This window comes from Fundulus heteroclitus, unplaced genomic scaffold (assembly GCF_011125445.2).
Source record: "Fundulus heteroclitus isolate FHET01 unplaced genomic scaffold, MU-UCD_Fhet_4.1 scaffold_42, whole genome shotgun sequence".
NCBI lineage: Eukaryota > Metazoa > Chordata > Actinopteri > Cyprinodontiformes > Fundulidae > Fundulus > Fundulus heteroclitus.
The window spans coordinates 2,314,273-2,329,054 of NW_023396835.1; the positions used below are offsets into that span (position 1 = coordinate 2,314,273).

At 43.0% G+C, this 14,782-nt stretch overlaps 1 protein-coding gene across 1 annotated transcript in view; it reads left to right on the top strand.

Annotated features, from left to right (window-relative positions):
• The first annotated feature begins 4,270 nt into the window (after positions 1-4,270).
• ranbp9 (RAN binding protein 9) overlaps positions 4,271-14,782 on the top strand; it is a 30,009-nt gene continuing 19,497 nt past the window's right edge. The window contains exons 1-4 of the mRNA XM_012853514.3: positions 4,271-4,942; positions 8,947-9,058; positions 11,627-11,679; positions 13,605-13,772. Of these exons, the coding sequence (XP_012708968.2) occupies positions 4,726-4,942; positions 8,947-9,058; positions 11,627-11,679; positions 13,605-13,772 (550 nt within the window). The 5' untranslated portion in view covers positions 4,271-4,725. The remainder of the gene's footprint in view (positions 4,943-8,946; positions 9,059-11,626; positions 11,680-13,604; positions 13,773-14,782) is intronic.

The window sequence follows — 14,782 nt, forward strand, 5'->3', positions numbered from 1 at the left end:
TTGGTCAAGAATGGTACTGTCACCTCCCATTTTTTGACGTCACTCGGCGGACCCGCTGTTGAGCAAGTTTCAACGCTCTGTTTGTCACGGCACACTATTTTCCAAGATGGCGACGACTGGTGCTCTGTACGAAGCAGAGAGTGATGAATGTATGTTCCAATGACAATAAAGATAATTAAAATAATGATACACTGTGTTGTGTTGGTCTTTTGCAAATAACTGCATCATAAAACCTGCATCCAAGCTTGAACTTGAATTAAGGGAAGCGTTTGATAGAAGCGGTCCATAGCCACACCATTTCCACCCTGATCCAGTCTGTCGATGGAAGCAGGAACCAGCGCATCAGCAAAATAATCCTGATGCATTCAGGTGCTCCAAATATGACCTGGAGGCTTGTAAATTAACCCATACAGGATCTGTCCTGCTTCAAACTCGTGCAGAATTGTGTGTTTTGCGTTGGTTTCCATATTAACTCTCCAATCCAACAGACTTGATGGAGGCATTTGGATAAAAAATCCTACAGCATTTCTGTAAATGCAGCTTTGTTAAGCATCACTTTACGAGACAAATATTTAAATGTGTATCATGTCAGAAAATGATTAAATGAGTATTTTTGTCCTGAAATCCTGAAGTTCAGCTTTGCTCAGCTGGCTTGAAAAGTAACATATCTCTAAGGATGTTTTTGTTATTTACAGAAACATTTTAGTGGCGTTGCGGCCATCTTGACCCATCCTCCACACAGGAGGAGCTGTTCCCAGAACAGTTTGTCTCCTTCTGCTTCGGTAGCACTCGTGGATCTCACGGCTGAAAAACTGTCCGGGCCTTGTACCATTCCTGTTTTCCAGACGTCCTGATCCAAATCGGAGCAAATGTTTCCCCGCGGGGAGTGAGACATCATTTCATCATTCTTTTATGGTGATGAAATGAACTTTCCCACATGCTGCTGTGCTGAGAGCGACGTTCACAGGCTGCTAAACCAAACAGGGAGGAAACCTTCTGTCTGTGCTTTGGTTTTTAGAACTCAGACCAGAACATTTTGGCACAAACAGGCAAAGGGAGATGGTTTGCAGGAGCAGTGTTATTCTTAGCTTACACAGTTGAACAAGAAAACACCAGATATTTACGTCCTACGTGCATCCCTCTGGTAGCTACAGCAGTTTTTGGTCAAATTGAAATGTAGATATTTTCTATTAGGTTTTCTTTTCTACAAAAAAAAAAAATTACCTAGGGAACAGGTTTTATGCAGCCAATCCAGTTAATTTCTAAAACTTTTACTGCAACTTTTTAGCACCAGGCAATACAAAATGATGCAAATGACAAAGTCGAGACCAAATCATGTCAGAATAATTCCCCAGAGATAAATGAGTTGATGGAGGACGGTTGCAGATGTAGAAATAGAGAATTAAAATCAAGGAAGATGTTTTTGAAGTTTCCACCAACCTTACACCCAAGATCTCACCAAGCCCTAGCATGAGTGTCCCAGACTGCATCAGCAACACACTAGATGTGCCACCGTATGCGGCACGGTGGGCCAGTGGTTAGCACTCTTGTCTCACAGCAAGAAGGTCCCGTCTGGCTCTGCAGGGGCCTTTCTGTGTGGAGTTTGCATGTTCTCTTCGTATCTGTCCATGAGCGCTCTGGTTTGCCCTACCACTAAAGACGTGCTGGTCAGGTTGGCCATTAGTTGCAGCGGCTCAGGCTAACCCTCCATCTGATCTATGAAATTTCATTGTATGTACTCTGCTCTGTCTTCTCTAAGCCCCAGTGGGTCGAGGCAGATGAGCGTTCACACTGAGCCTGGTTCTGGTTCTGCTGGAGGTTTTCCTCCGTGTTAAAGGGGAGTTTTCCTCTCCACTGTCGCCTCATGCATCCTCAGTATGAGGGATTGCTACAAAAACAGTCAGTGACACCCGCAAAGGGTCGATGCAAGAGAAGGCAGCTGTTCACAAAGTGCTGTCAATAGAAAATTGAGTGAAAGGAAAAAAAGAGTATGGCCAAAAAAAAAAAGTGCGTATGCATAATGGATAACTACAACCCTTCAGAAGATTGGGAGGCAAAGCCCATTCAGGAGTTTGGGGAGGATGGAGAAGGAGCGGACAGCAGCTAAACTGGTGCTTAAAGAGCCAGCACACGTGAATACAGGACCTGGGCTGCAAAAGTTACGTCTCTGGTGTTTAACTGCTCCTGAAGCAGAGACACTGTCAGAAGAGTCCAACCTGGGCGAAGGAGAGAAAAACACTGGACAGTTGATCAATGGTGCAGAGTCCTCTTTTCAGGTTAAAACACATTTTGCATTGATTTATAAGATCAAGGTCCCATAACCTGGGAGGAAAGGCAGAGGGGAACATAATCCACAGTGATGTTTCCAGAGACAGTTAGACAGATTTTAGGAGACTAATAAAGCCGTATTTTAGGAACCAGAGTATCACTGTGATGGATCAGCTAAGAAACTGTCCTGATCTGAACCTCATTGGAAAGCTGTAGAGCAGGGGTCACCAACATGGTGCCCATGAGCCTGTTCTTAAAAAAAAAGAAGAGAAAAGAAAGCACAATCAACCAATGAGCTGCATCTAAGTCTTTATTTTAATCTGTTACTCTTCCTGTTTATTCAAATTTGCATTTATATAGATTTAAACATGACAATATCTTAGAGATGCACTGATATGAAAATTTAGGCCTATACCGATAATTATATTGGTGTTATGTCCAATAACCGATATACATACACATTTACGTTTCTGCGATGATCAAATTTGACAGTTTTGTACCAACTGAAAACTATTCTAACTGAATTTTTGAATGTGGGTTATAGTCTAGACTTACACACTGCTTTTTGTACGTCTTCTTTGGACACCGTGAAAAACGGCCACACTGCTGACATTGCATCTCCGTTTCATTTTAAAAAAAATAAAAAAATTTATTTGGGAGCCATTGATTACTGTCAATGTCACATGATCCAAAAACAAACCTGAGCAACCCCCTGAAACACGGGCACAAAAGGCAACTAGATGGAATTAAACATGGGTTCTTAATATCGATCCAGTTTTACTTATCGGACCAATACCGATATGTTAAAAAATGACTAACATCGGCCGATACCGATGTTAAAGCCGATATATCGTGCATCCCTACAATATCTATAAAAAAGCATGAAAAATGTGTTTATTTTACATAAAGTTAAGGTGAACTCTGACACTTCTAGTTTAAAGATCAGCAGAGGCAGCCCTTCCTATGACGCAACACCAATAAAGTAGCTCTCAGTTTCAAAAAGGTTAGGTGACCCTTGCTGTAGAGTATCGTCAAAAGGGAGATGAGAGACACCAAATGTAACGGCCATCTGAAGGCTGCTAAAAAGCAACCCGCTGAGCTCAGCAGAGCAACAAGCTAATCCACTCATCGCTCTGATAAAGTCACTGATACGAAAGAGCCCCGACCAAGTATTGATGAAAAACACAGGAAATAATGTTCTGGAGTTTGAGATTGCTATGTGAGTGAAGATGTGAAATGCTGATTCTAATCTGAAAAAGACATCTTTATTTTTTTTTTTTATCAGGAAAAACATGTCATCAAAACCTGAACTAAACTGAATTAATCAAATAAACTGACTTTATTTTATATAAAATAAATTGGTTTGGTTATTGATAATCTAATGTTTTGAGATGTATTTGAGAGAGAGCAGCGGTTTTATGAACTAGAGAGAATAACAATAACTCTTAGCTTGCCTCTGACCTGTAAAAGTAAAGGAAGTTTTTTTTTTATTATTAGGAAAATGTGTCATGAAAAACTGAACTAAACTGAATTAATCAAATAAACTGACATTTTAGTTATTTTATATAAAATAAATTTGTTTGGTTATTGATATTCTAATGTTTTGACATGTATTTGAGAGAGAGCAGCAGTTTTATGAACTAAGGACAATAACAATAACTCTTAGCTTGCCTCTGACTTGTAAAAGTAAAGGTAGGTTTTTTTTATTAGAAAAATGTGTCATGAAAAACTGAACTAAACTGAATTAATCAAATAAACGGACATTTCAGTTATTTTATATAAAATAAATTGGTTTGGTTATTGATAATCTAATGTTTTGACATATTATTTGAGAGAGAACAGCGGTTTATGAACTAGGGGGGGAAACAATAACTCCTAGCTTGCCTCTGACACGTAAAAGTAAATGTTTTATTTTCTTGGGTGCAGATTTCTCCGATCATCTGTTTTTTTGCACATTCACAGCTACTGACTTCACATTCCCATAGGAAGTGACTGGAGCGGCTCTCAGCCAATCAGGCTCTCGGATAACGCTCCGACAACAAACAAAAGATCGAGCCTAGCCGAGCTTATTATACTTTAGTCGATCCGCCCGGACTAACCTTGTTTTTTTTTTGCTACTTTGCTAACCACACGGGGCTTGTTCGTCCGAGTCTCCGCTGCTCCCGTCAGATCCTGCCCCGCAGTGTCTATGCTGTGGCTTTTGTGTCCGCTAATGTCAACCTGAGCCTTTTCGGGCGATCGGTTCGGCTAAGTGCGTTAGCCAGGTTAGCTTGTTGGCTAACAAGCTCTGGCTGCCTCAGTGCGAACCAGCGAAGCCAGTTAGCTTAGCCTGCTAGCTAGCTAGCTTTGCTAAACTCTCTCCCCCCCCCCTCCTCCCTTTAAAACTCGACACTGACCGACTCCGGCGGTTCTGGCTTGTTACTGACAAGCCACTTCACCAAAAGCCGAGTGGTAGCCATGTCCGGACAGTCGACGGGCTGCGGGTTTCTGATGTCGGTCGTTGTCCACGGAGACTCGGCTCTGAACGAGCAGGAAAAAGAGCTCAACCAGCGACTTCGACGACTTTACCCGGCCGTCAACGAGAACGAGACCCCGCTGCCGCGCTCCTGGAGCCCGAAGGACAAGTTCAGCTACATCGGGCTGTCCCAGAACAACCTCCGTGTTCACTATAAAGGTAACGGCGAGGCGAAAAGTTCAGCACTTCTCAACCGGCCCGATGCTAACGCGTTAGCCCCAACTTCGCGGCTAGCCCGGCCGAGGCGGCTGCTGTTTGCGGCTAAAAACAAAGTGGGCTGTTAGCCCGTGTCAACAACAAGGCAGGAGAGGACATCTTGCCTCCCGACCAGCTGGCGAGGTGTTAGCCGCTGCCAGAATCCGCCTCCCAGCTCGCTAGCTTCGCCGCCTAGCAGCTCGCCAACCTCCCCGTTAAATAGCCACCCCGAAGCTCCCTGGGCTGGAAAACATCGTCGGTTCTGACGGGTTCGTCCACCAACAACCCGACAGAACCGAGCCTTTAAAGTGCGCACAGACGGGGTGGGAGTTTTAGACCCACTCGGGTCAGGCTGTGGGCTAATCTAGCCGAACTAGTTTGGCTGGAAACGTGAGAAAACAGTGTCAAATGTCGAGGCTGGCTTCGGGCCTCCGCGATGACTTGTTAGATTTGTTTTGTCGCTGCTGAGGGTTTAAATAAAAAAAGGTTTTTGTGTCTGACATCCAGGCTGGACTGGCTGTGCAGCAGAGCTTTCCCCATCCAAGGGTCTGGGGTTCAGGCCTAAAGAATAGGTGCTTCTTCCTGGGTGTGTTCTGCTGCTCTGGGCCTCTGCACACATCCTCTTCCTCCCTGCAAGCCTGTTGGCAACAAATTTAATCCAGTCCTGCAAATGTCACCTCTCCTTTTTAACATCTTAATCTGAATCTCCACCAGGGAGCTGAGGAAATGTGTGAGAAGTATGCCCTTTCTACTCATATGTCCACGTTTAAGTCTGCAATTATCTGCTGCTTTACCTTTCTGTAAGCCATGCATTTAAACTCTGCTTAGATCTGAGCCATATTGTTGTTGTTTTTTTTAAATGGTTCTGCAACTGTTTTAGTAACAAGAATACAGCGTTGTGTGTTTTAAAATGCTGAAGCAAACACAAAAAAATCACCAAAACTGCTGGAAAGCCTGGAAGTCATTCAGATATGAAGAAATTTTGCTAGTTGCATAATTATTTATCCATTAACTCGGCCCAGGAGGAAATCATTACGGTACATGCAAACACTGCAGTAGTGTAAGCTCTCCTGATTGGTCTGTTTTGTGTTTCTTTTGTTGTCCAAAATAACAAAACATTTTGTTGCATTTTCCCAATAGAATGTTGCTAAATCATCAAATTTAGAATATAATGAATCCAAATGCGGACTAATAAGGCAAAGTGATATAGAATTGCAATTGTTGCGGGATAATATTTTTTTATTTATATTCTTCAATTAAAAGATCATAAATTGATTAGCATTTAGCCTTGAGCTGCACAGGCAGCACTAATGCAGTGAAAAATTAAATTATCCATCAATACCCAATACCAAGAATACAACATATCTAGGGCAATTTTACACTGAGGAGTGCAGATGATGCACAAATATGGTTTTTTTTTTATTTTTTATTTTTTTTATGAAATGGATAGTGGACAAAAGTTTCAGACATTTAGTCTGACTGATAATGCCTCGTTAGGAGTGTTGCATGTTTTTATGGTTACAGTGTTTAAAGTTTTAACTGTACGGACCTTTTTATGACGTTGCTCGTTTTTGGTGGCGATCAAAATGTGATCAAGACGCTTTATTGTTATTAAGTGGTACCATAACGAGTTTTTTTGGCGAGGCAGACTCCGGCTCTGAATTCGCATGGTTACACATACCAGGCAGACGCAACAACACGTAATCTTCCTTTTTTTAAAAACAAAACAAAAACAAGCCAACCACATCCCTGCCTGGGGGGAGATTATGCGTGCAATATGGTCCTTTGCAGCTAATGGGCTCATTTTCAAGTCCTAAGTCAGATAGCTGACTGCAATACTGTGCATGGATGTCTAAACATAAAACACGTGATCACGAGAAACCATTTACAACCTTTTTCCACATATAATGTGACATAAATCCTTTAAAAATTCAAGGAGAATGGTAACAAAAGTCCGTTGTTTCGAGTCTGATTGAACTGACGCAAACCTCTGTGCTCCTAGTAAGGTTTTTTTAATTTGCACCCTTTAGAAAAATGCTAAAGTTTGCAGGGATGTTGGATCCCGGCGTACAAAGGAGTCAGGCAAGGGAAGGGTTGGACAAAACATGCACCATTACACGATAAGATGAGATGCTTTAGTTTGTCATTATAGATGCGTATAGAATATACGTCATGGCCCAGTGGAAACAGTATTTAGTGATTGGAGGAAACTGTTGTATTGCAGCGATTTTACAAAAACTGGACATTTGTCCAGAGCTGATGTGAAAGCCCTTTCATACAAAGCCTGGTCTGATGAAACCAAACTGGAACCTTTTGTGAAACCTTTCCAAAAGGTACGTTTGGTGCTAACAGAACTCATTACCCAGATGCTTTAAATGTTCTGGCAGCAGCTCCGGGGTATCAGTTTCATTAGCCTGTGCCAGATTATTGAGCGGATTTGAGATTTTCTCCCCTGTTAAACTTGTTTTCAGTGAATTTTACAAGATAAATTTCACCTTAACGGTGGGAAATGTAACATTTTACGGTTGTGTCAGTTTTTTAATGTCACAAAATCCTGACTTTAATTTACAAAGTTTTACCGTGTTATGGGTAATTGTACGTCTTTCGAGTTAAAATAAAACGCAAGAATAATTTTTCTTCCCCAGCATATCATTAACATTATAATATTGGAAGTCTCTGTTTGGTAAGAAACATAATTTATGGCATTGCAGCCTTCATTGGTGTGTTTAGAGTTACATAGAGGCCAGTTTGGTGCATTATTTGTTATGCTGTGATATTTCAGGTGCAATGCATCAAAACACTGTTTACCAGCGTCGTCGTTTATCAGTTTAAGGGATTTCTGCTGTCCTCCACGTCAAACCGGGACGCATCTTAGTGACTATGATGTCAAAGCTCAGGAAGAGTGATGGAGGAGGAGGAGAAAGTGTGTTGGTGGCGGTCTGTGTCATCACGGCGACATTAATCTGTCATATTCTGACGCTGATGTTACTCAGTCCTTGTAACATTACACATTAAGGGAAATAAACCCTCCATAAAGCGATAATGAACACACAGCCATCTCCAGGTTTTAATGGGAGTTACTTTAAGACGTGAGTTACTCTTAGAGGAAAAATTGAAATCAATAAATCAGCATTTAAATTATTTTTAAATTTGCATTTTCTATCAATGCTCCTTTTATCATGACTCCATTTCTAAAGCTTTTGTATAGAAGAACACATCAATAATTAACCTTATGTTGTAGGTGTTTTATAGCAACGTGACCCTAATAACTCCATAATAAGTCGTCACAACAACATTAAATCTGCTATTTAATGTAATTTGGCTTAAAATGAAGCGCCCCTCCTAAGCCTGCTGTGTTCCTCAGATATTGCGTCAGTAACGCACCTGAAGGCCTCGCAGCATCCTGGAGTTTGGTGGATCTTTGTGGCCCTCGTCATGCGAAGGCCTCAGACTGCTGGCTCACATTCGGCAGCGTAAACATGCCTGACCTTTGACCCCCGGTGACACGCTCTGCAGCTCCAGCTGCTCCAGCTAATGTTAGCTTTAGGGACCGCCGGCAGGAGCGGCTTCTCGGTGCCGGAGGGTTCTGCCGGTCGTCTTCTGACCTCTGATACGCCGCCCAATCAAAGTCTGAGTGTTGGATGATTAGAGAGTTGACCAGTAAACAGGATTTATCTTTGTTTTAACAGCTAGCCGACTCTACTTGGGTCTGTTTTGTTAGATCAAACGGGAGAAAAACATTAATCTGATTTGTGAAAGGCTTCTATGTTGTTTTGGCACCGGGGACGACTCTCTGTGACAGGATTAAAGCTGGAGCTGATGTCTCTGGTCTGGAGGATTCAGTCAGGCTCAATCTGCACACAGTCGGCCTCCACGCTAATACCAGACATAGAGCTTTTATTTTTGCAACAGTTTCACCTCGCAGACGCTTCTTTTTAATAATAAAACATTGTTTGCTACTTTTTAAGGTCACGGCAAGACCCCGAAGGATGCGGCGTCTGTCCGGGCCACCCACCCCATCCCGGCCGCCTGCGGCGTCTACTACTTCGAGGTGAAGATCATCAGCAAAGGCCGAGACGGGTAAGAGCGACAAGAGTTCAGCACGGCGGGAGCGAAGGGATTCTGCTGAGCTTTTGGCTCCACGGCGTTGCTCGGTTCATAAATAGGCCGTTAAGTTGATTAAAGTGGAGGCCGGCGTCCTCGCTGCCACCTGGAGGAAGCAACTTTACCTCAGGTCGGTGTGTCGCGTCGTTAGATGTGCACCTGAAACAAGATGATGATCAAGTCTGTTTGTCTGGAGTCTTCTGAGTGTGAAATAAAAATTAGATAAAAAAGTTGCTGTTTTGTGTTACACACTGAACATCTGAGTTTATATTGTTCCATCTGAAGCTGACTGTTGTTGAAAAGAGACATTTTGATTGAATTTGCATCTTTCAACGCCTGAAGAGGAACCGCTCTTCCTGTTGTGTTTCTGTGGTTTGATGAACTTCATCTTCGGTTTCTTTTTGCAAGGTTACTTTATCTCTGAATAGTGCTAAAAAATAACCTATAAACTCTGTGATAAAATGCTTATCTGGCTGCTTTCCTATAAATGGAGCGTCATTTGAAAAATAAACCCGCAGTTTCTTTTTTTTTCAGCGGCCCCAAATCATTCAGCTACCGGCCCCCAAAGTGGCTGCAATAAATTATGGCCCAGATTACTGGCTGGGTTTGCTGAAATCAGTGCATAATGACACTTTTTATTGTGTTTTTGTAAGTTCTGTTTTTAATAATTTACCATTATTTCAGTTTTATGTCTGGAGAGGATGTGAAATTCCTGTCGGTTTGTAAAACTCAGTGAGTCTCGCTCCTAATTTAGAATGGAAACCACTGACTTTGTTACTTCAAAGCTAAATTATCACACTTTGGTTAACAGTTATGTTTACATATAACCACAATTAATTCAACATGAACTGAAAACAAAGTGGGGTTAGTTAAATCAAGGTGAGTGGGCCTCTTTGACAGCACTTAGATCAGTTTATAACGCTGTATTTGTGTTCTCAAAGCGAACGTCACAGTTTTGTTCTTAACTTTAGCCTATTAATGTAAAATTACACATCTGTAGCTGTTGCTACACGTTAGCGGCAGGAAGATCCAGGCTGACGTGTGGCCAGTTTGTCAGAACGTCGTTTTTAGTTCATTCATGGTGGAGGAAGTGCAGAAAAGCTTCACAGGAGCAAAAACGAAGCTGTGGTGAAATTTTCTGACACCTCGGCCCTTTGAACGTTTCCTCCAAGTGTCTCACAGCGGCGCAAGAAATGCAAGATGGCAGAAAAACGTCTGATTCTAACGTTTGTTTTAAAGCTTCACCGCCTCGGTCCGGCACAACACGGCTGGTGGGAATGTAAGCGAACATTTCTGCTGGTTAAGTTCTTACATGATTACATTAAAAAGCAATAGTTTGATTTTTATACTAACTAAAAATTAGTTGGAAACCTCCAAAAAGGAAATGAATTGGCAAATGTTTGCTATTACCGCTTAGAAATATAGAAATCTGCATAAATTTACACGCATTAGAAATTTTAACTATCAAAGTTATTATTTAATACGTTTTTGTGATGCGATAGAAAACTGAAGTCGGGCTTTGATTGGCCAGTCGGGGGCTGAAAAATATCTGATCTTTATTTAATCATTCAATGCACCGAACCTAATGGCTCCTCCTGAGGGAGGACGACACAGTTGGGTCATTTTAGTATCATTTGGCTGATTTTTTGAGGTAAAATCATAGAAGCTAAGAGTAAAGGAGAGAGAGCAGAGCCTCCAGCAGATAACAGGAAGGGTGAAGATGCCGTTTTATCCGTTGGAGATTCCATCCTCGGTCTGATTGGCAGCTTTCTGGAAATGTCCGTTTTATTTCTGACTGAAGATTTAAAATCCCACTGCAGTAATTATTGTTGTTCATTTTTAGCAATAAAACTATTTTCCAGCGACGGTGTCTATAGCATAGCAGCAACTTCTGCACCCGATATGAATCACTAGTGACCGTTTACAGCTCAAAGGCTTGGTGGAGATTTTCCTATGTCTACAGATGTCAGAGCAATAGAAGAAGAATCAAAAAGGGCTTAAACGGTTAAAAACGCTACATTTCCATCAGGAAAAGGACAATTAATGCCGATCGTTGCGCCTCGATCGTTCCTGTTTCTCTGGTGCTGTCAGAGCACCAGAACCCAACCTAAAGAGTTCAGTGACAGTAAAAAAACAAAAAAACAACTGTCCTTTATAATTAGAAGGCGTGCTAATCTGTAATTGAGATGAAATCTGCTGCAGCTGACGGCGTTACTCTCAGATCTGAGCTGCGTTTTCCTTTTTTAAATCGTTTCTGGCTTTCACCTTGAGCCAGAGGCTTTGTTTGCCTCTGATAATGACTGTGGCGCTCTGGGAGAATCCAGGCAAACGAGTCGCTGCAGCCTCCCTCTGCTGAGCTCCTTCCCTACTGTCTGCCTGACAACGAGCAGAAGATGCCGCCGCGGCTTCCAGGTGGATTTGGAGCTGAAGCAAAGGCAGACGCAGGGCTTTGAATCTAGTTTGAAACTGTTTTTGTTTAAAACCAGCAGTGACGTAAAACTCTTGTCTGTGCTAATGATGCTGTGTAACCTGTCTGCTCCTCAGGTACATGGGGATCGGCCTCTCAGCTCAGGGCGTAAACATGAACAGACTCCCCGGTAAGTCCTCTTCTTTCTTTTCTTGGGTTTCTTCTGCTTGTGTGGGGGGGGGGGGGACTCTGGCCGTCAGAGGAAACCTCAATTATCTGATTGCATCTGCATGTTCTCGGACGGCGAGGCGGGAACACGGCGTTCATGGAGACGCGTCGCCGCCGCAGGAAGGCGGACGTGGAAATGTCCTCCAGATGAGTTCTGACTGAGGCGGGACGCTTCCAGGTTCACAAGAAAAAGGCCAAAAACGTCCCTGTGGTCATTAGCAGATGTTACGTCACACAAGATCTACGCTTCACTGGCCCTAAATGCACCGTTTGTTGGCGGTCCTCTTTTTATTTCCAGCTTTAAACAAGCGTTTAATTGGCCCAAACAGGAGGGCTGTTTTTCATTAGAGCAAATCTAAAGGTTTTACTTAGAGATGCACGATATATCGGCTTTAACATATCGGTATCGGCCGATGTTGAACCTTTTTTAACATATTGTTATCGGTCCGATAAGTAAAACTGGGCCGATTATTAAGAATCCATGTTTATTTCTGTCTAGTTGCCCTTTGTGCCTGTGTTTCAGGGGTTGCTCATGCTTCTTTGTTTTTATTTGTTTGTTTGTTTTTTGGATCATGTGACTCTGACAGTAATGCATCGCAGGCAAATTAAATTTTTTGTTATATATTTTTTTAAATGAAACAAATTTAATGTCAGCGGTGTGGCCGTTTTTCACGGTGTCGAAAGAAGACGTGTGTAAGTCTAGACTATAACCCACGTTCAAAAATCTAGTTGGAATATAAAATTTGACCATCACAGAAACGTAAATGTGGATGTATATCGGTTATTAGACATAACAACTATTAATATCGGCCTAAGCTTTCACGTCGGTGCATCCCTAGTTTAACTTTTTTTTTTTTTAGGTGGCATTAAAGCCTGTGGTGGAAGATTAAACTTGCTCCACGGCGTGTTTCTCTGGATGGATCGTCCTCATGGCGCCGCAGCATCAGCGTCATTCTGGGAGGTTATCAGGCTGAGCAGGAGCCCAGACGGCTCTTCATTAGTTTGAATAGTGGCCCCGCCCAGGAGCGCCGGTCCCGTCGGCCACAGATAACAGGGGGCCCCGGGCGAAGTGCACAGATGGATGGAGGCTGGTGGAAAGGCTGGATTGACTCTGCAGCAGCAGGTTAAAGCAGCCCTGGGGCCCAGAGACGCCGTGTCCTCGTCCTCCTGCAGAGGACGATGCACCCGGCTTAACTTTAGCTCCTCTTCAGGAGAACCAGGACATCAGAACCTGCTCATCGCTCCTAAATAAGCATCAGGAAGCACTGGGCACACCTTTGAAAGCGTACTGAAAAATACCGGGCAGTTTATTCTGCAGCCGTCACATTTATTTTAGCATAAACTGAGAGATTCAGTGCTTGGATAATCAAGATGAGGTCAGATTATTTAAAAAAAACAAAAAAACAACAACTTTTCACCAGTTTTTAAGGCACTTTAAGCCTTAAAAAGGAAAGGTGAATGTGCTGCATTCCTGTTCTGATTAAAACATGCCAGGTTTCCTCAGTATGAGCGTCTGGACGGGTCCTTCAGCCGAGCTGCAGACGCCTCCGTGTCTCTTTGTCCGTCTCAAAGTTTAATGAGCAGAGGCCGTTTGGACTCCTCGGCCGAAGCCTCGCCGCCTCCCAGCAGGTCTTGGCTGTTCTCTGATAATTAGGCAGGTTGGTTCTGGTGCTGTCAGGTGTTAGTGGCCATGAAGGATTGTTTTTAAGGCTTCCTGTGTGTTATTGCTGCTTTTTACGGCTGATTTTCTTCTCCGGTTTATAAAACCAGCTGTTTTCTGCCTCCTGTCGGCGTCTCTGAGCTTCTCTCTACTACCTGCCGTGCCTGGAGACCTCTCCGCCGTTCTATCAACGCTCAGCTCTGGTCTCCCCGTCTCTCCTCCTGCAGGTTGGGACAAGCACTCGTACGGCTACCACGGGGACGACGGCCACTCCTTCTGCTCGTCTGGCACCGGCCAGCCCTACGGGCCCACCTTCACGACGGGCGACGTGATTGGCTGCTGCGTCAACCTCATCAACAACACCTGCTTCTACACAAAGAACGGCCACAGCCTAGGTGAGGCGCGCTCGCACCGCGGCTGGCCGCCAGAACGTGGAGTAGACAGCTAAACTAGGGCTGGACGATTATTGATCAATATCGATAATTATCAACAAATTCTAAACATATATTTTAAGTGTAGCTCTGGCCATTTTAGGCTGTTGTTTAGTGACTTATTTTTAGATACAGACACACAAACACTGAAGTCAAACTCAACCATTTATTCAATTCAATTCAATTCTATTTTATTTATATAGCGCCAAATCATGAAACATGTCATCTCAAGGCACTTTACAAAGTCAAGTTCAATCATATTATACAGATTGGGTCAGATTATACAGATTGGTCAAAAATGTCCTATATAAGGAAACCAGTTGATTGCATCAAAGTCCCGACAAGCAGCATTCACTCCTGGGGAACCGTAGAGCCACAGGGAGAGTCGTCTGCATTGTACATGGCTTTGCTGCAATCCCTCATACTGAGCAAGCATGAAGCGACAGTGGAGAGGAAAACTCCCCATTAATGGGAAGGAATTATTCAACCAACTTTTTACCAAAACTGCAAGTTTTTAAGAAATGGAAAGCGTGCTCTTTGTACTCTTGGAAGTGTGCGGAGCGTTCCTGGGTCTGCGTTGTGATTGGTTGGGAGGATGTAATGACAGTAATATTAACCTACATGGCTAGAATGCATAAGGAAGGAGAACTGTTATTCTATTGAACTTTTTCTTGACCTTTTTTTTTCTTCTATCATTGATGTATATTGTTATTGAATTATCATCCAGCCCTAGGCTAAACTATAATCCTGCAACATGATCCAAGTTCCTCTTTTCTGGAACAATAAAATTATTTTGGACCCGGGTTTTTATTTTTTTATTTTTTTTTGCTGCAACATGAGACGATCCTGCGTGGCCTGGTGACGCGTTTTAGTCGCGTACATCTGGTGCCGGACGCTCTGTTGGGCCCAGAACTTCAGGTGATCCAGCCCGGTCACGTTTGGTAACGGGTTTTAGATCTAATCAGCAGGATCTC